Source organism: Oryctolagus cuniculus, chromosome 8 (assembly GCF_964237555.1).
Source record: "Oryctolagus cuniculus chromosome 8, mOryCun1.1, whole genome shotgun sequence".
NCBI classification, from domain to species: domain Eukaryota; kingdom Metazoa; phylum Chordata; class Mammalia; order Lagomorpha; family Leporidae; genus Oryctolagus; species Oryctolagus cuniculus.
In genome coordinates, this window is record NC_091439.1 from 84,812,657 (window position 1) to 84,839,627 (window position 26,971).

General features: G+C 37.7%; 1 protein-coding gene across 3 annotated transcripts in view; it reads right to left on the reverse strand.

Annotated features, from left to right (window-relative positions):
* Nucleotides 1-8,333: 8,333 nt before the first annotated feature.
* Nucleotides 8,334-26,971, reverse strand: part of CFAP299 (cilia and flagella associated protein 299) — a 730,672-nt gene continuing 712,034 nt past the window's right edge. The window contains exon 6 of one of the 3 annotated variants that reach the window (XM_002717091.5): nucleotides 8,334-9,364. In XM_002717091.5, coding sequence (XP_002717137.2) covers nucleotides 9,269-9,364 — 96 coding nt within the window. In that variant the 3' untranslated portion in view covers nucleotides 8,334-9,268. Of the gene's footprint in view, nucleotides 9,365-26,684; nucleotides 26,914-26,971 lie in introns of those variants that run through there. The other 2 variants (XM_070047979.1, XM_070047978.1) reach the window with 2 other exon arrangements.

Consider the following 26,971-nt stretch of genomic DNA (forward strand, 5'->3'; position numbering starts at 1 on the left):
AAAGCTATGCCCAGAAGGAAAGATTTTGTTCATTGTTTCCATTATTTTAAAAAAGAGGAATGAAAATAAGTGACTATTTGCAACTCATGGAGTTTGGGAAAAACAGCAAAACACATCTAAAAAAAGCATGAAAAAGGGATATGGTGAAGAATAAAAATAGAAACAAAATTAACCAAAAAACAATCATAATACAGTCAAAAGTGATATGGTTAGTCATTTAAAACCAAGTATCTTAATAAACAATTATGACAGAAGATATAGTCCAAACTTTAAAAACAGGAATTAGAAATGTGAAATCACAAAATACAGAGGGAATATAATACAAAAATTAAGTCCCATTCTATGAAAATGTTATACAATTTCAGTGAAGTAGATTATTTCCCCCACCTAAATTTAATGTTCAGAATTGGAGGCAGGCTCCTGGCCTTGCAGCTGGGATGCTGCTTGGGACACTCACACATTTGTCACAGTGTCTCAGTTGTAGCCCTGGTTCCAGTCCCAAAGCTCAAGAAAGAGAAAGCATGAAATTCTCGGAACAAAATTTTTGTTTTGGAGTAGCTTAGGAACAATATGCTTTACTGTTTAGAGTTATGTCAAATCTGTGACCAAAATATACAAAGAAACTCTTGGAACGCAACAACAACCCAGTTAAAACAGTAGGCAAAAAACAAAAACAAAAAACCAAAAAAACCAAAATGTGACTAGATATCTCACTAAAGAAGATAAACAGATGACAAATAAGGTCACAGAAATGTTCTAGGAAAAAACACTGAGATAACTGTACATATATGAGAATGGCTAAAATTCAAAACATCAGTGATGCTCATTGCTACACTTGATCTTAGCCAAAAGGCTGAGAAGCAACGACACATATTGCTGACTGAACAGTATGAGGAGCAATAGGAGCTCTCATTCATTGCTGGTGGGATTGCAAAATGATACAGTCACTCTGTCAGCAGTTTGGCAGTTTCTTTTAAAGTTAAACAGAGTTTTACCATAGATCCAGAAATCATGCTTCAGGTATTTACCCAAATGTGCCCATACAAAACCCTGTAGGCAATTAATAGCAGTTTTATTCATCCTTGAAAAAAACTTTGAGGCAACCAAGACATCCTTCAATTGGTGAATGCATAAACAGACTGCCGTAAATCCATACAAAGGAATATTTATGCAGTGATATATAAGATATTGGCTAGCAAATCATGAAATGTCATGGAAAAAACCTTAAATGCATATTGCTAGTTGAAAGAAGCCACTCTAAAGCATCTACATAGCATAAATTCTAACTATCCAACTCTCTGAAAAAGCAAAACTATGGTGCCATAAAAGAATCAGTTTTGCTAAAGGTGAATGGGAGTAGAGGGAGAAGGATGAGTAGGTGGAGCACAGGGATTTTTAGGGTGGTGAAACTATTGGTTTTGATAATGTAATGGTGGACACAAAACTGTATACAATTGTTAAAACTCATAAAACTGAACAACAGCAATCCCTAATATAAACTATGGACTTCAGTTAATATTTTTTTAAGATTGGCTTATCAACAGTAACAAACATACTCACTAATGCAAAATATTAATAGCAGAATCAGTGTGTACAAATGGGGAAGAGAGGGATATGGAAACTATATTTTTATGTTCAATTTTTCTCTAAGCAAAAATGCTCTAGAAACAGTCTACTAAACTGAAAATTACCCAAAATTCATTATTCAGTATCTACAAATAAAGATGTATTGACAAAGAAGAAAACAAACTATTTACATACAAAAACTCCTATAAATAACGATGCAAAAATTCCAAATAATGTACAAGCACACCAACTTGGACAATTTATTGAAGAAATAGTTCAGGGAGCATTTTTTACCAGGAATGAATCTCAATATTTAAAGACACAGTTTATCACATAACTTAATTTTATTCAGAATAATGTTTTAATTGATTGACAGCATTTGGAAGGAAACACTGACATTCATTCCTGGAGAAGTCTAAAAAAAAGTGAGGAATGAAAGCATACTTCCAAACAAAATAAAAATATTATTATGGGGCACCTCAACAGGTTCTCAGAAAATGAAATTAAAAGATGAGTTTAATGCAAAAAATAAAGTGAAATCTATACATACAAGTAATCTTCATGGGTCTTTTTACTTGTTGATTGATTTATTTATGTAGTAGAACATTAAGTTAAGTGATGTTAGCTAAAAATATGCTATCTGAAAAACTAAAAAAGAAAAAATGAAGGAAGGAAAAAAAAGAGAGTAAGAGAGAGGGCAAGGTGGAGGGACATGATTATATTCTTAGAATTTTATTCATGAACTACACTGAATTTGTTCTCTTTGTATTAATATTACATTAATATGAAAAATAAAGTATCAGAAAAAAGAAAAGCTTATTATAAAACAGTCGTGCTTGGGTTTCAAATTTTTTTTGTTCTATTATGAACTGATCTTTTAACTCAGTTTTCCATGAAATTTTTGAAGTACTCTCATACTTAATCAAATATTATACTTATTGATTTTTAATAAAGTATTAGATAACACTAGTTTTAATAGATTTTATAAGGAATACTCTTGATAATATATTTCATGATAATCCCCCCTTGTCTAGAAAAAGTCCTGAGCCACAGGCCATGAACCTACAGGTATTGTACCTTCCACATGACTGTGATGATTGACTGATTCAAGAATGGAGATGTGTCCCTAATGTGGCCAATCAGGTTTCTCCTCCCGAGAATCTGGAATTGGGGATCCAGAATTAGAGACTGGAGACTCGTCTCGTGTTAACCTGGCAGGGCTTGACAGAGAGGCTTGCAGAGTTCCTCTGCATTCTTTCCCAAGTCCCAGTTATCACTTCTGGTTTCTAGTACCTTCCGCTTTCTGCTTAAATGTGAGACATTTGTGTTTAGTGACTTGTAAACAATTGAAATCTTAAGACATGCAGACATTAACACACGCTTCATGGTGAAAATGATGGGTCAGTTGGTCTGTACACAATTTGAGACTCGAAGTTAAACAACCTTAGCGTTCTCTTGATTTCGGAGCTTCTCAGCGTGAACAACATGTCCTGTGAATCCCTGGGAGAAAGCTGTAGTATGCAATTTCACAAGCTTATTGAACCAAAGAATTTTTAATTTTTTAAATATTTGGCAGATATTCTAAAAAGGCTGGCATTTCCCAAAGCATACTTTGGGAAAATTTTCCCTAGTGGTATATCCCCAAAACCAGCAGTATAATAATGATTTAATATGGTTCTGGAAAGCCTTGGTTAATACAATAAGATTAAAATCAGACATAACTAGAGAAAGGAGTCAAAATTATTAGTTTATGTACAATGAGTATAAAATCTTATACTATCTACCAGAATCCTTCAGAATAGTGGTTTATAATAAGGATAGGTACAAAATAAACATGTGAATTCAATTGCATTTATGTGGTAGCCACAATAATCTAGTGTAGCTTTTATGAGGGGGGAATCTATTCATAATAGCAGAGCAACAGCCAACATCAATAAAATAATAAGATTCCTGAGATTCCTTTTGAGTCCACGCTGGTGAATTTATTGAGGGAAGCATTTTTTTCATTTTTATTCTCTGGGAAGAGTACTTGGCTCACAATTGATCATCCATACATAAGTAAGTAAATACTTCCTTTTAATTTCCTTGGGGCTAAAATAATTAATGGCTAATTGTCTACTGGTCAAAATTATATTATTCTGGAAGGTACAATAACAGAGATTGGTCATGTATTTTTACTATAGTTGCTTATCTCAGTATATTGTGTTATAAAGCAAGAAACATAAAAAGGGAAAGCTCATCCAGCCCAGGGTCTCTCTTTTCTTACAGCACCAGCAGTGCAGAATGTGCACACCTGAGTACCCCAGACTGCCTCCTGCCTTGGCTCTCCAACACCACGCCCCTGACCAATAAACTGGATTCATTGTTTTGTCAGAATTATCCAATTTTCTGAAGATTCTCATTCATCCACAAAGTTATCATCATTACTGGAACTAAGGGAAATATATTGCTGCACAGTCTGTTCATTTTAAATTTACAATTTAGTAGGGGCTGGGCTACTTATAGAAGCTGAGTCCAGGGTCCTTTCTGTGGGAATTCTGGATCTGGGAGAAAGGTGGGAGAGGAAGTAAAGAACGGAGGGAGGGAGGAATCGAGGGAGGCAGGGAGAGAGTGCAAGAGAGAGCAAATGAATGTAAGACTCTGGAATCACTGAGACCACATTTCCTAACATAGGGCAAGGTCTGGAGAAACTTCGAGGCTCTTGGGTAGAAAGATAAAGTGATGATGTTCAGAGGGAACACACAGTGAATTAGAAAGGGAGTTCTGACTGTGTTCCAGGCTTCGGTGCTATCATTCCTGAGATACAGAAATGCACATGGTTTTACAAGAACGGTTCAAATTGGAGTTCTGTCACTTCCACAATCCTGATGTTTATACCTAAATTACTGCTTCAAGAAAATTATACTTAACTTGCAAGGCTGTTCTCTTCAGCTGATGGAGTCTAAAAATAGATGAGAGAAACAGCAAGGAGGAATAATAGATGTTTTGGACTTTGAAGGAACCACCAGGAGCCAAAGTCTGGAGAGATAAAGCAATCTGGCCAATTATCAACTCTGGCTTGCCAAATAGTCTGGTTCTTAATGCACTCTACTCTTTATTTCATTGCCCAGCTTCTTGTTTCATTTCCCTTTAGTTGACTGGCTCCTTCTTTGGTCCTGTCTTTTTGGCCCAATGTTATTTTTTCTGATTCTTAGGAGTATTTTACATACCCTTTCCTAGGCCCTGTATTGAACTATGAACTCCAGGTCAAAATTATCTGTTTTTATAAATTATTTTCTTTTAAATTTTTGGATTAGTATATAATACTTGCACATTTTTCTGGGGGTAGAGTGCAATACTTCAACTCAAGGACACAGTATAAACTGATCCAGCCAGGTCACCAGTGTTTCCATTCCCTTATCTTTTCTTTCTGTTCGGAGCCCACCAGCTCCTCTCCTCCAGTTCTTTATACAGTGTGTATTGCATTACTGTGAACTATCCTCATCCCATTGTGCTGTGGAGTGGAATAGTACACTTCTTGCTTGTATCTGACAGTTTTGGCATCCATTATCCAACCTCTCTCTATCTCCCCTGCCCCAACCCTTGACTGCCTGTAATAATCGCTATTCTAAGTTCAGAACAACTGTAAAATTACTTTCTTAGTGTACCCTGGACTCCTGCATAGCAGTTCCTGGATTGTTCTCTCTTCCTTACTGCGTGGAAGTCATCTTAATGAGCTTTCATGAAGGGAACTTCCGAGTTTCAGTGGCTGAACTAGTGTGACCTTAGAACTGTGAGATATGCTCAACACAATCAGATGCCGTTTACATATTTATAGGAGTTGTGGCCCTTCCAGTAGAGAGAATATGAAGCACTTCAGAAGTACAGTAAGACCACACATAGATTCCCTGAATATCATTCACCATGAGTGGATATTGTACTCCAATTAGTTTTTACAAACTCGAAAATAGGACACTTGAAACAGGGAACTTAGTAAGACCACTGCAATTCTAAAGGCATGAGATTAGAATTGTCAGAGGTCTAGACTTGTTTTCGTATTGGCCAAAAGTCTCCCACGATGAAAAACTATATTGGATGTTTCCATGTTATGGGCTGAATTGTGTCTGCCCATAATTCATATGTTGAAACTCTTACGCTGAAGATAGCGCCTTTAAAGAGGCCATTAACTTAAAAGCTCGCTATTATGTGAGCCCTAATCCAAGGTGTCCTTGTAAGAGGAAATCTGGGCACACAGAGACCCCAGGGACGCTCCCCTGGGGGAAAGACCACACGAGGACCTGAGAAGAAGGCTGCCATCTGCAAGGAAAAGGGAGAGGCCTCAGAAGAAAGCGGCTCTGTAAGCCCCAGCGCTGTGAGAAAGAAAACTTCGGTTGTTTAAGCCGCTCAGTCCCGGGTAGCCATGCCTCACCCAGCTGAAATCGCCAGTGTTTACTAGCAGGAAATCCCGTTCAGTAGACAAGGTAAAAATTACTTGTGAGGATGTAACTTATTTTTAGTGTTTTAAACATTGAGATTAAATATACAAACAATCTGTAAGTATAGTATACTAAGTATCTTAAATTCCAATATTTAAAAATAATCACCTTCAGGAAATCTGGCATATCAGAAGGAATGATGTCTAACAATGAGCCTTGCTATTTCAGGTTCAAATGTGATACTTCAATACTAATTCAGACACTATTTCAAATTGAAAGTTTACAGTTTTGTAAACCACGTTGAAACATCTGGGAGAGTATGAGTTATTACATTTATTGTTTATTTTATTTAGAATAGTCACAAATATATGAGAAGGCTTATTTTTTAAAAATTAGAAATTTTAAGAAAAGTTAATTTAATGAAAATTATGAATAAAATTTAAAATTTTAGAATAAAAAACAGCTCTATAAGAGATTAAAATAAACTATTATCTGCTTAACTGATTAAAAGTTGTTTAGGATAAATTAAGTTATAGAATGAATCACAATGATAAAGTTTGGTCAAATATATAGGAATTAGAGTTTTGAATTTATAAACGTTATAAGTTCAACATTATTTTACTAGAAAATAATCTCAGATTTAAAGAAAGGTTGCGGTCAGCGCCGCGGCTCACTTGGCTAATCCTCCGCCTGCAGCGCCGGTACTGCAGGTTCTAGTCCAGGTTGGGGCGCTGGGTTCTGTCCCAGTTGCTCCTCTTCCAGTCAAGCTCTCTGCTGTGGCCCTGGGAGTGCAGTGGAGGATGGCCCAAGTGCTTGGGCCCTGTACCCACATGGGAGACCAGGAAAAAGCACTTGGATCCTGGCTTCGGATTGGTGCAGTGCACCGGCCATAGCAGCCATTTGGGGGGTGAACCAACGGAAGGAAGAGCATTCTCTCTGTCTTTCTCTTTCTCTCTCTCACTGTCTAACTCTGCCTGTCAAAATAAATAAATAAATAAATAAAAATAAAGGTTGCAAGTACAACACAAATATCTTTTCCCTGTGAATTATTTATAAATAATCTCCTGACATGATGCCCTTTGATTCACAAAATGCTTTATTCTAATTACTCACAATCAAGGATTTTTTGGTATAGAACAATTTAAATTGTGATTGACTAATTGATTCAGACGCAAGTCTTGTTTTTATTTGGTAGCTCACAAATAAAGTTTGCCACATCACAGATGATGATCTCTGTCACCAATTGCTGAAGTTGGTGGCAGCCATTTCCAACCTTCCCTCTGAAATTAGTAGTTTGTGGAGAGATGCTATACAATATATTCTTCCTTATCAACCTTTGGATTTACTCATGTCTGTAGGTTAGTTTGGACTCATGGTTTCCCATTTTACTTCTTTAGTTGTCATTAGTTATGATTATGATATTGAATCTATCCCAGATTTGGACAGTGGGAACTCTAATCTAGGTTCTATGTCCCCTTGATAAATCCCCTTCATTTTTTGTGAATGTCTTCTTTATATTTTTTTAAAGGACACTATTTCATTCTTTCTTTCTTTATTTGAAAGGCAGAGTGATAGAGACTTGGAGAGACAGAGACTAAAAGGCAGAGAGAGAGAGAGAGAGAGAGATTCCAACTGCTGGTTCACTCCTCAGATACCTAAAACAGTTGGGGCTGGGCCAGGTCAAAACCAGAATCCGGGAACTCCATCCAAGTCTCCTGTGTGGGTGGCGGGGGCCCAAGCGTTTCAATTACCAACCACTGGCTTCCCAGCTGCATTAGCAGAAAGCTTGAGTAGGAACTGGAGTAGCTAGTTCTCAAACCAGGCACTATCCAATATGGTGTGTGGGCATCCTACTGTGCCACAACACCCATCCCTGAGAACTTCTTTGCTTTCTGGCACAAAAAGTCTAACTCATAACATGCCTGTCTCAAACCTGGAATCAATTGTTTGCCAAGGGACTCTTACTTCTCTTCAGTAGAAAATGGTGTTAAGAAACTAAGATGGAGCCGGTGGGTGTGCTCAATGCTGTTCAGGGTTTTGCTGCTCTTAGGTTTTCTCAATGCAGAGTAATGCATGCATGCACACACACATATTCTGTTTGTCCCATGCCTTGGAAACCATGAGATCACACCAACATGAGGGGGTTTAAAGCAGTTTATGGAAAATTGAATTAAATGCTAATTTTAGTTTGGTACAAAAAATTGAAATTTTTGAATTTGAATGAATACACAGGGTCTTCAAAAAAGTTAAAAAATACATATTATGAAAAATCTATGCATGGATTTAAAATTTTTAGCATGAAAATCAACATTTTTAAATTCTATTTTCCATGAACTTTTGAAGTATCCTCCTACATCTGTTTCCCATTTAAAATGCACTCTGACACTTTGTACCAGGTTCCCACCTTCCTCATGAACACACCTTTTTCACCTCATTTGAACTCTGATGCCTGGCCTGGCCTCTCCCACTGTCACGAGTGGAGCAGAGTCCTACCTTTCTTGATCCCTCTTATGGTCCCAATAGTAGATTGTTTAAAAAGGAGAGAGAATTGAATGGGAAGGAGTTGAGGAAGAAGCAAACACTAATTTTAAATAAAAAGTGGCCTTCAAATAACGCCCTTTCTTCATAAAAGCCACCTGCAGAGATGTTAGGAAAACATGTGTATTTCTCTTATGGAGTCATCATTTCTCTAAAATCTTCTGGTTTCCTTTAGAATTCATGTCCTCAGCTTCACTGGCACAGGATTCATGTTGTCCAGACACAAAAACATAGTACACACTGCCCTTGAGTTCATACAGCAGCTCATGGGGTACTTCAGATTTTATTGAAAACCTTATTTGTACAGTATTTGCTTATGCTGATTTTCCAATTTGGGGCTTGTTATCAATATTCAATGATTTCAGTAAACAGTATCACCACATGGCACAGTGTTTGGTCCACTTGATTTGGCAATAGTAGGACCTGGAACATTTTTGTTTTGGAAAATCTGAGCTACAAAATGTGTCACCAATTAGAGTATCTTTGAAGTGGCAACAAGATTCTCTCCCATAAACTGTTGCAATCAGCCTAAGTGTTCAGGAGAAAAAAATTTAGAAACCTCTCAAGTCAAACTAAGTGTACAATAAAAAGATGGTCAAAGTTACAGTTTCCTTTCTAATTCATTTTATTAACTCATTATTCTAATTTGTCTGCCAGTTATGGAACTCATTTATTATTCTAAATTGCCACTGGCTACAGAATTCTTTTAAATTTAGCAAACAATTAGGGAGCCATCTAACCGTGAGTACTTAAGTCTTCCTTCTGGAAATGTGGTCAAAAATGACAGCTTGCATGTAGAGATCTGTCAGGATAGAGATTCTGGTAGAACTATCACCTGGTAGAACCTAGAATACATAAATCATATTGTTAGTCAAATCCATGCAAATAATTGGTATTAAGTGAATTTTCTCTTTGTTCCAGTATTGTAGGACAAAGAGTTGAAAAGGCAGTTTCCATTGGGACATTCACATATTTCCCCCTATTTTTTTTTTTTTTCTTTTACTCAGGAGTGATGATGATTCCAATTAGCTGCTGTGAGGCCCTGGGCTGTGATAGGACTGCAGACACCTGGGATCAAAGCAGTGTTCCCAGCTTACGGCTGTCTGGACACTGCTGAGCTCAGGACCCACTCTGCAGAGTTCCCGGTGAGGGCTTTACAAACAGATGTTATTTCAGGGTCATATTTCAGTAAGAACCCTATCTTGGTTTAAAGATTGCTGATTAAAAATGTCTCGGGTTTGGAGTTAATTCAGATCAATGGGAAGTGTCTGTCCATGTTGGGTTTCATGAAAAACATCTTTCTTTTTTTTAAAACTTTTATTTAATAAATATGAATTTCCAAAGTACAGCTTTTGGATTACAGTGGCTCCCCAACCCCCCATAACCTCTCTATCCCATCCACAAGCCTCCTATCTCCTGCTCCTTCTTTCATTCCATTCACATCAAGATTCATTTTCAATTATCTTTATATACAGAAGATCAATTTAGTATATACTAAGTAAAGATTTCAACAGTTTGCACCCACACAGACATACAAAGTATAAAGTACTGTTTGAGTTCTAGTTACACCGTTAATTCACAACACATTAAGGACAGAGATCCTACATGGGGAGTAAGTGCACAGTGACTCCTGTGGTTGATTTAACAATTGACACTCTTGTTTATGGCATCAGTAATCACCCTAGGCTCTTGTCTATGGGCTATGGAAGCCTTTTGAGTTCGCCAACTCCGATCTTATTTAGACAAGGCCATAGTCAAAGTGGAAGTTCTCTCCTCTCTTCAGAGAATGGTACCTCCTTTGATGTCCCGTTCTTTCCACTGGTATCTCACTCACAGAGATCTTTCATTTAGGCCCCCCCCCCCTTTTTTTTTGGCCACAGTGTCTTGGCTTTCCATGCCTGAAATACTCTCATGGGCAAAAAGCATCTTTCTTAATCAGTTTAAAAGTATTTGACTTGCTTCCCCCCTCCCCCAAATCATAATTTGTGAATGATTTGGTCCTTTAAAAATATTTGCTTTCGTTTTTTTTTTTTTTTTTTGACAGGCAGAGTGGAGAATGAGAGAGAGAGACAGAGAGAAAGGTCTTCCTTTGCCGTTGGTTCACCCTCCAATGGCTGCCACGGCTGGCACGCTGTGGCCGGTGCACTGTGCTGATCCGATGGCAGGAGCCAGGTACTTATCCTCGTCTCCCATGGGGTGCAGGGCCCAAGCACTTTGGCCATCCTCCACTGCACACCCAAATATTTGCTTTCATTTTATTTGAAATGCTGAGAGATGAGACACAGAGACAGAGGAATAGAGAAAGACAGACAGAGGGACAGAGGTCTTCTACCCACTGAGTTACTCCCCAGGTACTGGCAGCAGCTAGGGCTGGGCCAGGACAAAACTTGAAGCCAACAACTCAATCTAACTCCCCACTGTGAGTGGCAGCCACCCAAGTACTGGAGCCATCATACCTACAGTCCTAGGGTACTGGAACCTGAAGCAGAGCTGGCGCTTGACGCTATGGCACTGTCACATGGGATGTGGGAATCCTGAGAGATGTCTTAACTGACACACCAATTGCCTGCCTCAGATGCGGTCCTTTTATCGTTATTTAGGATAGAGGATTATACCATACACTCCTTGGGAACTCCTCTGGGTATGGGAACAAGTATTTTCTAACGTGATATATTGATAAAGAAGGTAGAAAGAAGTGATGATAAAGCTAACTCTCAGGGGAAAAAGTTTTTTGTATATTTGATGTTCAGAAGAGTGATGGTACTTGCTCTGTCTTATTCTAATGCAGGAAATGATGATAAATTGGGAGTAGAGAGCACAGGTATTGCTTTTCTCCACAGTATTTAATTTCTTGTGCTAAATAGAGAGAATATTTTGGACACATCTTTTTAAAAATAGGTTCAGAAAATTTGTAGTCTAGGAAATGAGCCAAACCCATCCAGTCATATCTGAATTTCACTATTTTTGTGTAACTTTCAACTCTTGAAGTTGTACATAACTGGTAATGTGAAAATTTGTTATCTACAAAGAAGCAAGTTAATTGTGTCCACTGGACTACAATAAATTGTTGCCCTGTATAAGGACTTGTTTTTACATCTTTTTCATTTGTATTTTCCTTACTCCCTAAATATGAAGGTAGTTTGAAAGCCCATAAAACTGAATTAAAAGATAAGTTTATTTTGGTGCAAAAACATTTGAAATTCATGCAAACTTTTTGCATTACATATTTCCACAGAGTTTTTGAAGACCCTTTTATGCATGTACTTAACAGTTTTTTTTATGTCAACCAAAATAATTTCCATTTTACATGAATTTTTTAAAAAAAGATTTATTTATTTGAAAGTCAGAGTTACAGAGAGGGAGAGAAACAGAGACAGAGATAGAGAAAAAGAAAAAGAGAGAGAGAGAGAAACCTTTTACCCCTGGTTCACTCCCAGCTAGGGCTGAGCTAAGCCGAAGCCAGGAACTTCATTCAGGTCTCCCATGTGGTGGCAGGGACCCAACAACTCGGGCCATCTTCCACTACTTTCCATTAGCAGGGAGCTGGATTGGAAGTGGAGCAGCTGGGACTTGAACCAGTGCCCATAAGGGATGCTGGCATTGTAGGCGTTAGCTTTAGCCATTAGGCCAGAATGCTGCCTCCATGAACTTTTAAAAGTACTTCTTGGACTCTGATGTTTGCTCTTTGAATTTACTTTTGAACTGGTTGTGGTATTTTACTGATTCCCTATATAGTTAATGAATTCTATAAAATCTTTTGCACACTCATTTTACATTTGAGTTGTGATTATACACTTTAAAGAAAAGTTACCTTGTAAATCTTTTGGAGGCATTGCTGTTGATGTCCAATAGATTTCTCTAATAGCTGAGTAACAGGTATTGCTGGGGAGTGCTGTATTCACAGGTAGCTTAAAGCTATGTGCACCAGTTCTTGTTCTCAGAGGTAAATCTCCTCTAACAATAGAAGTTTAACTTTGCTGATCCTCTGTTTCTTTCCATGTTTCCCTTTTTACAATTTTTGTGGGTTTTTTGGGGCTTTTACAGTTGATAAATTAGTCCTTCCTGGTGATAGTAGTGATTTGAAATTTAATTTATTTTTTGTTGGGGTGGGTATTCGGCTTAGTGGTTGAGATGCCTGCATCTCATATGGGACTGTGTGGTTCCTTATCCACCTCTAGTTCTTGAATCCAGCTTTCTGCAAATGCAAACCCTGGGAGGCAGTAGTTATGGCTCAAATAATTGGATTCCTGCCACTCATGTGGGAGAATTACACTGAGTTGTTGGCTCCAGGTTTTGGCCTCAGCCCAGGTCTGGCAGCTGCCAGCATTTGGAGAATTAAAGAGTGGTGGGAGCTCCCACCACTCTTTGCCTCTCAAATAGATAAATATTTAAAGAAAAAAGTTGTCATATGGTTTAACCCTTGCAAAAGGATTAATCTGAGTTAAAGGATTAACAAATTATAGACATTTAGTTTTTATTAAGTGAGATAAAAGACAATTCGTTTTTTAGTATTTTATTTTCATTGTTTACTCATCTATTTTGAATTCAAATTAAGAACATTGTGTCTACCAGTAAACAGAACCACTCTTTGATTTGTGAGCCAGTGTTTTATGTGTGCTTACTTTTTAAATAGTTATTTATTTATTTGAGGAGAGAGAGAGAGAGAAAACACAAGTTAATCCATTCGTTTACCCTCCCCCCCCCAAATGACCACATGGCTGGGGCGGGGTCAGAGCCCAACCAGGAGCTGGGAAGGCAATCAAGGTCTCCCGTGTGGGTGGAGGCAACCCAAGTGCTTGAGCCATGGGCTACACCTCAGGGTCTGCATTAGCAGGAAGCTGGAGTCAGGAGCCAGTGCTGGGTATGGAAGCTGTGTACTCTGAAGTGGGATGTGGGCATCTCCATCCCTAGGCTAAATGCCTGTTCTGTTGTGTATTAAGTTTTGATGTGAAGTTATAAGCTGTTTATATGTCTCCATGTGGCGATGCTTATAATCCATAAAGGTTTTTAGCTCTCTTTGTATGAGTACATAATATTGTCTTATTTCTGAAAAGTAATAATTAAATTCAGAAGTCTCCTAAATTAAAGAACTGTTATGACTGGCCTATGCTATAACTAGTACTCAAACAGTATTTTTCACTTTGTGTTTCTATGTGGGTGCAAACTGTTGAAATCTTTACTCAGTATATACTAAACTGATATTCTGTATGTAAAGAGAATTGAAAATGAATCTTGATGTGAATGGAAGGGGAGAGAGAGCGGGAAAGGGGAAGGTTGTGGGTGGGAGGGAAGTTATGGGGGGGAAAGCCATTGTAATCCATAAGCTGTACTTTGGAAATTTATATTGATTAAATAAAAGTTAAAAAAGTTATCCTTATAGAAACTTAGAAACATTTCTAAAATTTAAGTTCAAGTAATTACAATAAATATTTGGCAAATTGGATTAGTATAATAAGTTTGGATTAAAAGAGACAGTTAAATTCTCTGATTTATCAGTGTTCTGTATAATATAAACAATATTTATTCTACTTGGATTTTTTCACTAAGCTTATTCAGGTGTACTGATTAAATTAATAGTACTCATCCATGATATTTAAGATAGTGAAAAATGCAATTTTGTATTCAACTAAATCAAAACATTATTATGTCAACTTTATTTCAACTATAACCGTCGTGTGTGTGTGTGTGTGTGTGTGTGTGTGTTTAATATGTCAGTTTGAATACTTCCCAAGATCTTTAGTTACATAAAACCTTAACAAATATTAAGCTGAATTATATATGAATACTCACTTGATATCTAATTTCTAACTAAGATATAATGCTAAAAATTTGATGCCTAATTATTAGGCATAATTTAAGTGTATATACTTTTGATTACATCCTATTGAAAGTACTAGTCTGGGATCCCATTAATGAACATATTATTTTGTCTCTTACAAAGGTATGTGTGTGTCTCTTACAAAGATATGTGTGTGGCTTAGAGAGCTACAATGTGCCTTTTGGTACTCTGTTGAAACACTTGTGCAAGATAAAGACTTCTTAATTATCTACCTCCAGTTTTCTCTATGAAACAGGAGTTACTTTGGTTAAAAGCCACTATTAGTATCATGGTTGAGGATAATACCACAGTATGCTCCTGTGTGCTTTTGTGATTCAAAGAGAAAGTAGCTTTCCCCTTTAGTTTGGTTTTATACTGGTATATAACAAATACATGGCAGTGGTTTCTAGGCTTCCTCTCCGTTTTTTTTCTCCCACCTCAGATACCCTGTAAAATTTTGAGAACTACTAAGGACCCCCCCCCCCAATTATACTTATGTGGGTTGTAAGCATCAGTATTTATCATATTGGAAGTTGAAAATGCAGTTCAAGAGTACTTACCGATTCATTTGACATTGCAATGAGGAACACATTGAAATCATAGAAATAACATCTTATTATTAATATAAAAGTTGCTTTGTGCTCCTGGATCCCCTAAGAATTTCTCTGATATGAATAAGCAAAGTGAAGGGCAAATTTTGGAAGTAAATTTTATTTGCCTTGGTTCATAGTACTTGAATCTGAAAAGATGCTGAACTGTGCTAAGATTTTTGTGAAGTTTTCCCAGTCTTGATGGACTTGCTTTCTTGGTTTACCAGTTTGCTCCTTTGCCCACTATTCGAAAAGCTTTTCTGGAAGCTTTCTGTGTTATCTGCCTGTCTATATAGCAAAGATTCTGTTTTACAAAAATGTTTTTTTCTATGCTTTACATTGAAATTATTACATCCTAGATTGTTTAGGAAAAAAATTAAAATAAATTATGGAACAAAACTTTCACTTATAAAGAACTAAGGTGTTAGCCTGTATACTTATTTGTAAGTATTTTATTGTCTTAAATGTTTACTTATACAATTAACTCAGTATTATATCACTGGCACCCTGATTATATCTGAATCAAGTGTCTTTTGTCACTTTTCCCTTGTTTTTTTGCCTTTTAGTAACTGGATTCACATGAAACTTGTTCTCTTATATATAAATTTTAGAAAGTTAAAAAATTATAAAAAAGAAAATATTAAATAAAACTTTTAGGGTATTTTTTAAAAAGCTTAATATGATCTTTGAGAATTTCCAGAGGAATCTTGGAAATGTCACAAAGATTTAGCCGTCCAATTTGATACAAGGTGCTAAAAATAGATTTGTGTGTAAAATTTCATTGGAGGAGTCATCAAATCAGCAGAGATTCTCAGCTTTGTCTAGGTAAACCTGTAAAGATATAATTAACACGGACATCTCAGAAACTGATGTTTTTGGAATTCTTGGAGTTTTATCATTGTCTTTGCCGTGTCATATGTTTTTCTCTTCAAGGAAAACACTGATGGCAGCTCTTAGAAATCTCTCCACTAGGTTTTGCCACCGTCTCTTCCTTTCAAGCAATGTATAACTCACAGAAATCTGGTAGACTAAACTTTTGAAGAAAGACATTATAAACTGATATATGATTCTTATTATCTCTTTAGGGTTAAGAAAGGTGTTATTAAGTCTCCTTACTTTCCATGGCTACTCAATAATAAATAAGAAGGTATCATCCTTTGTACCAGGATTTAATTGCACAAATTATAAAAGCAAAACCTTCCTGGAATGTCCTATTTGAAAATCATGCTTATTTAATCAGGTAGGAATAGCCACTTTTAAGGAATGAAGTTTAACGCTACTTAGGGAGACCATGGCTACAAAGCTCTCCTGGGGAAGCTGGTCAATTTCTTTGTATAAAGGGTACAACAATGCTGTATATTGGGGCCTAAGCTGTGACATAGTAAGTTAAGCCTCCTGCAGTGCCATATCCCATATGGGCTATGGTTCCAGTCCTGGCTGCTGGACTCTGATCCAACTCCCTGCTGATAGCCTGGGAAAGCAGTGGAGGATGGCCCAAGAATTTTGGTCTCTGTACCCATGTGGGAGACCTGGAGGAAGCTCCTGGCTTCAGCCTGGCCCAGCCCTGGCCATTGTGGCCATTTGGGGAGGGAACCATCTCTCTGTCTCTGTCTCTCTCTAACTTTGTCTCTCAAATATATAAATCTTAAAAAAATACTGTATATAAAATATAAGTAACACTAATATATTTGGGGAGACTTTGAGAACAGAGGAATTTACCCAAATTAAATAAATTAATTACCCAAATTAAATAGATACTGCAAGAAAAATCTCGCATTGAGCTTCTTAAATTTAGTTTCTTAGTTTAGAACAACAAAGAATAGATAATTTTATAAGTCCAACTTCAAATTCCTTATGAAAACTTGCAGACAGAAATCAATTACTATCTGTTCATGATTGTTTGGCAATAGAGTCTACAAAGCAAATTTAAGGTGTTCTGAATAGCAAAGTAACACCTTTGCTATACCTAAGCAAATAATCAGCCAAACTTAATAAGACCAACCTTATGTTATGTTAAAGGTTAATCTTTTTTGAAATTATTATGATAAAGTGAGAGAAGGAGATTGCCAGGGAAAATTATGAAACTTCGAAATGAAAAAAAAAGAGTAAAAATCTTGACTAATTACTCATCTAGGTTTTCTCATCTTTGATCCATACAATAGCTGTAAATTGTGGAAACCCAATAATAATTCAAATAATTTTTGTCTGTAATAATGTAACTAGTTTGCTTGATTGAATGCAATTGACTTTTTACCATGGTTCTGATAGATTCATTTAGAATTTTTTCATAAATTTACTTCAGAATTTTTTAACATTTTATATGTCTCTGGACCAGTTAACAATTTACTGTTTTCTCATTAATTAATAAGTTAAACATTTTTGACACATATTCATTTTGAATCTATGATTCTTTTTATCATTCTTCTTCTCTAAAACTGTTTCTTAACTATAGATAACAAGAGTGCTAAATATAGTCACACACACTCAACAGCAACAACAAGCAATTCAGCTGGAAACTCAGCACTTCGAAATCTCTTACTTCAAATCCGCAGCCCCGTGAGGAGCACCTGCTAAAAGACTTCTGCCTGCAACCATTAGTGTGTCTCAGGAGAGCTAGCCAAGTATAAATATGAGTGAAACAAGATATTGGGATAGGACCAATAGCAATAAATTACTGAAAATAATAATTGATAGAACAAAGTGAAAAGACTTCAACCTTTTCCCACCAAATTCTAAAAGAATTACAGATTTAAATGTATAATGAAATCATAAATAAGTTTTGAAGAAAATGTGGGTAAAGAGTATGGACTTATTTTTAATACAGAAATAATGGAAGAAATTTGAAAGATAAATTATTAGTTTAGATTATCTATAAATTTATAAATTTTGCAAGCCAAAGACCATTATAAATGCTAACAGATAGCTAAATTGTAGTATTTTACTAAAATGATGATAACCACACAGAGTACTTAAAAATTAATTTTAAAAATACCACTTAAAACCTATAGGAAAATGTATGTAACGCAAAAACAATTATAGAAGAAAAAATACAATATACTAACATTCAGAAAGAAATGTTCACTTCCAATAAAAATAAAATGCAAATTAAAATGACATCAAACAAATTTGGAATATAAAATTTACAGTTTTAAAAGTATGCAAAATAAATAGGGCATGGTGAATGGAAGGTCTTAGACGGTTCATATATAATTGTAAATTGGTAGGGACTAATTGTAAAGGAATTTGACAAACTCTCTCTAAAGCAATTTCCATTATAGAAGTCTGTTCCAAGGAAATAAAATCAAAAACTTCATTGTAGAAAGTTGTTAGTGGCCGGCGCCGCGGCTCAATAGGCTAATCCTCCGCCTAGCGGCGCCGGCACACCGGGTTCTAGTCCCGGTCGGGGCGCCGGATTCTGTCCCGGTTGCCCCTCTTCCAGGCCAGCTCTCTGCTGTGGCCAGGGAGTGCAGTGGAGGATGGCCCAGGTGCTTGGGCCCTGCACCCCATGGGAGACCAGGAAAAGCACCTGGCTCCTGGCTCCTGCCATCGGATCAGCGCGGTGCGCCGGCCGCAGCGCGCCGGCCGCGGCGGCCATTGGAGGGTGAACCAACGGCAAAAGGAAGACCTTTCTCTCTGTCTCTCTCTCTCACTGTCCACTCTGCCTGTCCAAAAAAAAAAAAAAAAAAGAAAGTTGTTAGTTAAACTGGAAGAAAATAGAAACCAGCTAAATAAATGTCCATAGTGGGAAATAAATTCTTACATAAGTTACAACTAATTCATAGTATAGAATATTATCTATATTTTTTATAAGATTTTATTTATTTGAGAAGTAGAGCTAGAGCTACAGTGAGAGCGAGAGTGAGAGAGAGAGAGAGAGAGAGAGTCTTCCATCCCAAATGGCCACAACAGTTGGAGCTGGGCCAATCCGAAGCCAGGAGCCAGGAGCTTCTTCCCGGTCTCCCACAAGGGTACAGAGGCCCAAGCACTTGGGTCATCTTCCACTCCTTTCCCGGGTCATTAGCATAGAGCTGAATCAGAAGAAGAACAGCTGGGACATGAACCAGCACCCATATGGGATGCCAGTACCACAGCCGGAGGCTTAACCTACTATGCTACTGTGCCAACTATATTGTTTTAAAATATGCTTTTTACTCTCTCTATATGGGGTATCTTGAACAGCTATTCATACTTGTACATCAAAGTCAGTAAATATAGTTTTCATCTTTCAAAGTGCTACATATCATTTATTCGTGTGGACATACTATCATTTATTTAGCATTGCCCAGTGGTGGACTTATAGACTGCTTCTAGGTTTTAACTCTCACAGTGGAAAACAACTATCCTTTCAGAATGTTCATGTTTTTGAAGTCATTATGCCACCAGGAAGCAATATTCATTCATGTAGTACATTCTGAGCAGGCATTCTAAAGACATTCTTCCATTTAATCCAAACCACAACTTTTGTACAATGAGTGTTTTGAGAAATTTTTACAGGTGATAGAACAGAGGTAGAGTAGTGTTCAAAGGGATAGAATAATTCACCCTAATTCCAGAGACTTCTATGGCCATTCCCTGACCCTTCCATCTTGTCCTGTAGTTCTTCTAGTCCCTTTCAATTGTCCCAGATATTCTGGAGAGTCCTTGGTTCTACAACTCTCAAGTAGGCTTCATTAACGGACTTAGGTATGTCTTTAAGCATCCTAAAATATCATTATATTACTCTGCGTTTGACCATACATGCATTTTTTTGAGTTTCATATTAAGTCCATGAAACTTGACAGATTTTTAAAGTAGTGTTTCTCAAAAGATTAAGAATCGATTCTCCAGAACCAAGTCATGTGCTTATGGGGTAGTTTTCTGGGGCTACCAATTTGGGGCTGCTTTTTTTTTGTTGTTGTTGTTGTTATCGATTGCATTGTTTTCATGTTTTCACTCTTGTTTTAGGTATTTGAGGCTATCATCATGACCAAGGCCATACATGTTTATGCTTAAGCCATCCTAGTCAGTAACAACTACCTAGCAGTTGTCAATCTGAGGTTCTTGTCTTTTTCTAATGGCTTTACTCACTGCTTATGTTATTGTTTTCTAGACCCTAATAGACTCCAACATCTCTTGCCTTGCTTTGGGATTTCAATGCCTTAGAAATTATCAGTGTTTGCTGGGGCGATGAGTGATTGTGAAGGTATTGTGGGAACTGACAGTTTGTTCAACTGTTGAGACCCCAGCGAAGCCAGGTTTACAGCCTGAGTTAGAAATAATCCCTTAGCCGCAGACTTGTACCTGCAATGACTCTGGACCTGGCTCCAGTGTTTTCAGCTGCTTAGTTACCAGTTCTTTGAGATCATGGAGGAACTAATTACTTTGTTCTTACTGAGTCATATCATCCAGCCAGACAACTAGTGTTCTACTCTTTCCCAGAGGTTTGTGACAATAAAATTTGTGAACAAGTGAAGCTCTCTTCTTCAAATTTCTCCATCCTTATTTTCCTAAGCAATATTTGTCCGTCTTACTTTGTGCATCATATTTGATTAGGCTGACCTTTTTATTCGAAGCTTACCATAGGGGCCAGCGTTGTGGCCTAAGATGCCAACATCTCATATGAGAGCCAGTTTGAGTCCCTGCTGTTTTTCTTCCAATGCAACTCTCTGTTAATGCTCCTGGGAAAGCAGCAGAAAATGGTCCAAGTGCTGCACCCACATGGGAAACCTGGATGAAGCTCCTAGCTCCTGGCTTTGCCTGTCCCAGTCCTGGCCATTGCAGCCATCTGGGAAGTGAACCAGTAGATGGAAGACCTTCTCACTCTGTCTCTCCCTATCTCTCTCCGTAACTCCACTTTTCAAAGAAATGAAATAAATCTTTTTTTAAAAAAGGCTTAAAATAGAAATTTTTCTTTGTCAGGTATGTTACATATTGGGATATATACTGCTCTTTTCACTACAGATATTCAATTTGGATGGTAGAGAGTTAAATTTATATTTTCTTACTACTACACATTGATGTGTGTGTGTGTATTTGTGTGTAATGCAGAATTAAATATTTAATTTTTTCCTCCAGCTTACCTTTCTTGTACTGTACTTCATGTATGAGTTCATGGATTGGACACCTAAGAACAATATGCTTATCTCTAGGGGTTGTTCTATAAATATTGCATTTAAAGTTTTCCAGGTCAAGAGCAGGGCATGGCACTTAAGTTTTAGAAGTTTTAATTCACAAAAGCCAAGCTCTGTTATGTAATTTTTAATGTATTCCTTTAGGCCATTGATTTTTAGCAGTAGTTAGTTGAGTAAATACTTAATTTATATGTGGTGGACTTTGAGTTCAGATAGACCAGGTGATTGCCCAGGGGAGAAAATGTTTAAAAGCTACTTAGTATGTGGCTGTTTTAGGGCTATAATCAACCAAACATTCAGTAATTTGGGCAGCAAAACCAGAAAGTTGGCCAGACTTCAGGTTTTCTTAATAACTATGACTGTGCCACAGTTAAAAAGTAACGTTTATAAGAGGCCTCCAAGGAAAATCCAGGGGCCAAAAAAGTGGTGTTGGCAATTCATAAGTGTCCCCTGCCTCACTGGCCCAGTAGTAATTCATTCAGTTTTGCAGTGGGGTTAGACAGACCCATTCTTTGAGACTTGAAGAAACCAGACTTTCTTTAATTTATTCTATCTAGTATGGGGACTGGCTTTGATTTTGATGTTTTTGTTTTAATGTTAAAGGAAATATCCCTGACCCCTATAGGAAGACAGATGAGAAAACTGAGGGATCTCACTGGAGGGCAGAGCTCCAAGAGAATTAATTCAAACCATCTGTTGCAAGGACGTAGGAATGTTATGGGCTTTCCATTTTGAGAAGAGGCATTTCAAGGCTGTGACTGGCTGGGATTTTAAGGTCTGGGTGGCAAGGGAAATTAAGAGCAGTCAATGAATTTAGGAGGCAATTAACACCCTTTCTACTAATAGTAGCCGGTGTTTGGGTGGGGGTCCTTTGAGAGGAACAGAACAGAAAAGGGAGGAGCTATGAGAAGGTGCTGCTGGACTTGCAATCTTCCTCTACATAAAAAAAAAAAAAAAGCAAAAGCAAAAACTGGTGTTTTTTATCAAATTTATTTTCAATTTTTTTCAATTTTAAATTTTATCTAGAGTGTTCTGAACTTCACACATTAGTTTTTGCACCTATCTATTATGTCTTTATATTTATTTTTAAAAATAATAAAATAATTGCTACTCTCATTGATCAAGGCACCTAACACAGTCCTGTTACCCTGGTTGCCCACAGTCAGTGTTCCAAGGTTCAGCTTGAGAGTCAGTTCACCTACCAAGGAGAGAAAAGCACCAGGGTCCACCACTCTGCTGGTTTTCAGCTAAAAATAGCCTGAGCTTTACATATGTTTCTAGTACCTAAGATCCTAAAATATTTTAAAGTTAACCTCAAAAGTTTCCAGAATTATTTTTGGCCCTATTATTCATTTCTTTAGCAAAGATTTAATATTCAATTTATTCATTCCACAGACGTTTGCTGAATACCTACCATGTGCAGGCATGGCACTAGCACTGGTGATATGATGGTAAAATGATGAGAAAGATTCCTTATGTTCTACAGGTTAAGCTTTACAAGTTTCTGTCATATGAACAATTTCCTCTGAGCTTCTGGGCAGATCTACTTCACAAAGTGATTGTTAAAGAAGCAGTGATAGGGGCCGGCGCCGTGGCTCACTTAGGCTAATCCTCCGCCTGCTGCGCCGGCACACCGGGTTCTAGTCCCAGTCGGGGCACCAGATTCTGTCCCGGTTGCCCCTCTTCCAGGCCAGCTCTCTGCTATGGCCCGGGAGTGCAGTGGAGGATGGCCCAAATCCTTGGGCCCTGCACGCGCATGGGAGACCAGGAGAGGCACCTGGCTCCTGGCTTCAGATCAGCGTGGTGCACTGGCCGCAGCACTCTGGCCACAGCGAACATTGGAGGGTGAACCAACGGTAAAGGAAGACCTTTCTCTCTGTCTCTCTCTCTCACTGTCCACTCTGCCTGTCAAAAATAAATAAATAAATAAATAAAAATAAAGAAGCAGTGATAGTAAAAATGGGTACCATCCTTCCACACTTCCCCTCCTCCTGATCCTGCCCCTCCCCCACTTCCCTATAATGAGCCAAATGAGTAAGAAAAAACAGCAGCAATTTATTAGCAGAAGCATCTAGTATGGTTGGATGTCTGTGGAGGTTATCCAAAAGTCTTTGGTGTATGGTCTATACTTTTTAAAGTTTGTTCGGTTCCAAGAATGTGTAACTTAAACTACTTAAAATTAAGAGTGCTGAATTCAAACTTCTTTTAAAGGAATGGATTTCCATTACTTTATGTACAAATAGTAAGGTGAGGTGACAACTAATAGAACAGTATGATGCGAAGCAGTGGGTTTCAAACTCAGCTAAGCTTTAGGATCAGCTGGCAAGGCTTTTAAAATAATACGGATTCCTGGGTCTCACCAAAGATGGATTCTGTTGGAATCCTTAGCGGGTGGAGTCCAGGGTTTCTCTGATTGCTCAGTGTGAGAATGATACATTTTCCAGAATTGATAGGAATTGCTTCTAATCAAGCCATGAAAGGCTACATGTTGAGAAAGGGGACTTATAGTAACAGCTTGCATTCCAAGGTAGCTCATTGTGATATCTCAACTTCTGTGAACTGTTTTCAAAAAGAGGAGCCTGGGTTCCTGTTATACAGTCAGAGGCATTGATGCATAAAGAAAAAAGAAATATATCCTGCTAATCATTACACAATCTGCATTGCACATGCCCTCCAAACTCTGTGACATCAGAATGGATACAGAAAGGATTCACCCATGTCCTACATCTAATAGAAGGCATCTACTTTTGAGATCTTTTAACCGACTTTTTTAATTGCTTAGTTATCAGTTATCAAGCAACTAAGAGGGATCTTCAAAAAAAGTTCATGAGAAATATATAGTATCTTTTTTAAAAAATTATTTATTTATTTGTAAGAGTTCCAGAGGAGGGAGGGGAGAGAGAGAGAGAGAGAGAGGAGAGCAGAGGGGAGGGGAGAGGGGAGGGGGGAGGGGAGGGGAGGATGAAAGAGAGAGAGAGAGAGAGAGGTCTTCCTTTGCCATTGGTTCACCCTCCAATGGCCGCCACGGCCAGCGTGCTTCGGCCAGCGCACCATGCTGATCCAATGGCAGGAGCCAGGTGCTTCTCTTGGTCTCCCATGGGGTGCAGGGCCCAAGGACTTGGGCCATCCTCCACTGCACTTCCTGGCCACAGCAGAGAGCTGGCCTGGAAGAGGGGCAACCGGGACAGAATCCGGTGCCCCGACCCGGGACTAGAACCCAGTGTGCCAGAGTCGCAAGGGGGAGGATTAGCCTAGTGAGCCATGGCCACAGGCCTAGGATACAGATAACTCTTTCATATGCTGATTTCATTTCCCTTGGGTAAATTCCGAGGTAAATTCTCCCATGCAGGTGCAGGGCCCAAGCACTTGGGCCATCCTCCACTGCCTTCTCGTTGCCCATTTCTTAACTGGGTTGCTGTTGAGTTTCTTGATATATTTATATATTCTGGTAATTAATCTTTTATCAGTCGCATAGTTTACAAATAATTTCTCCCATTCCATTGGTTACCTCTTCACTTTCCTGAGTGTGTCTTTTGCAGTACAGAAGCTTCTCAATTTGATGTAATCCCATTTGTGATTTTTGGCTTTGATTGGGCCTCTGGGGTCTTTTCCAAGAACTCTTTGCCCGTGCCAGTGTCTTGCAGTGTTTCCCCATTGCTCTCTAATAATTTGAGGGTATTGGGTCATAGAGTTAGGTCTTTAATTTATTATGAGTGGATTTTTGTGTAAGGTAGGGATCTTGCTTCATACTTAGCATGTGAAGATACAGTCTTCCCAGCACCCTTTGTTGAAGAGACTGTCCTTGTTCCAGGGATTGAGCTTAGTTAGCTCTTTTGTCAAAAGTAAGTTGGCTTAGATGCATAGATTGATTTCTGGCTAAATTTTCTAAGCTAGTTTTTTTCCCATGCTATTTATCGAACTCTTTACTTAACGTAGAGTTAATCATATGTGTATAAAGTTAATTGAAAATACATCTTAGTAAAAAACAAGAATCGGAATAGGAGAGGGAGGAGGAAGAGGGGTGGGAGGGTGGGTCCAGTAGGAAGAAACACCATGATCCTAAGGTTATAATTATGAAATATATGAAGTTTGTATTCCTTAAATAAAAGTTTTCTGGGGAAAAAAATAAATGCTTAATTAGATCTGAGAAAAAAAGAGTACCCCCTCTGCAATCACCAAATGTTGTCTCCAGTGCTGTCCCCTCACCATTCCTCTTTACTAGTTTCTGCCCCCAGATGGACAGTCATCTCTCACTAAACTCTGAAAATATTTCTTTTAATAGCAATGTACCACTTTCTGCCTCATACTGCAGTTAAGGTTATGCATGCCTATTTCCTTAAAAAGCATATAAGCACTTGGAGGGCTAGGCTAGAATCTTGCTCATCTTTATCTCTCCCATGATGTGTCATAATGCTTAAGTTCAGGCTTCACTGCTACATTCTACCAACAGTTTTGTGATCTTGAGCAATTAATGTAAGTATGCTCATAAATCAAAAACAAATTCTAATTCATCAATATTAGAGATATCTTAAATGAAATATTCCTGGAATTATACAAGAAGATTTGAAAACATAAACCAAAAATACAAATTTCTGCATAATCTCATAAAGATCCATTTCTCATGATAAATTCCAATAATTTATTTTCTGACTTATTTGGATCAGTATAGAGTGGAGTGTCTGTACTCATTTTTGCTGTCACTGCCACATCAAATCTTAATGACATGTAAATTCCTCACCTTATGATTAGTGTAGGTTTCTTTTATTTTGCTTTTGGAAGGAATCATACAATCAATCATATATTCAATGAACATTTACTGAATACTTAGTAACTTGTTATTTCACTAAATGATGGGGTTCTGTATGTCTTTATCATTCTGTTAATGGGAGGGGGAATTGGACAAAAGCTGGTGCAGTTAAGGATGAGTTTCCCCATTTTAACTATTTTAGGGCAAATCTCTCCGCCCCTCCTCATCTTATCAGTGGATCATGTCAGTTTTAGACCACTTACATTACAGTAAGACTTAAAATAAACTCTCTCATGGGTAATGCTTCCTAAAAGTAAAAGAAAAATGCCTATTTTTTTCATTTGGCCAGATAATGTAGGGGAGTGAGTGCAAAGTGCTTCCACTCAATCCTTCTAAAGATAAAACACTGGAAACATTTTGGTGGGTGTGAATCACTCAGACAAGCATTCTTCACTCAAAAATAGAAACTTGCCTTATTTGTTCCAGATGTTATACAGCTGCAGGGAAGTTAAAGCTAGTGGTCCTGTTTTAAATGCAACCAAACTCCTATTGCATTTGGAATTTCTTACCCAATAAACGCATGTTACTTGTTCTAAGACCTGCACAATTCTCTTTTTTCTACTGCTACCATTCACAAACAACTGCATTTCATGAGAACCGCACTTCAGGATTAATGAGTCTACATCTGTGTTGTACAAAGGAAGCATCCTGTTTGTCACTGTTTCCACCTTTTATTTATCTTGACCTCTTTAATTTTAAGCAAAAATTATTTCAAAGAGAGTCCTTTAAGGAACAAAAAACAGAGAGTTGAGATGTATTGTTCTGACAATATTTTATAGTTCCTTAATTAATGGATTTATAAGTACATATTCATCATTGAAAGAACTGTAAGCAAAAATATTAAGAAAAATTGTGAGTATAAAATATTCTTACGATTATATATTTGTACTTACCAAGAATAGACCTCTGGTTTACTTCTTGATTCTCCTGTGATTTTGTAAGAGATGTTATATTGGGGCCAGCGTTTTGGTGAAGCATGTAAAGCCACTGCTGATGAAGCTAGCATCCCATATGGGTGCCGGCTGGTGTCCAGGCTGCTCCCCTTGGGATCCAGTTCCCTGCTAATGGCCTGGAAAAGCAGCCAAAGATGGCGAAGTGTTTGAGCTCCTACTACCTATGTGTGAGAC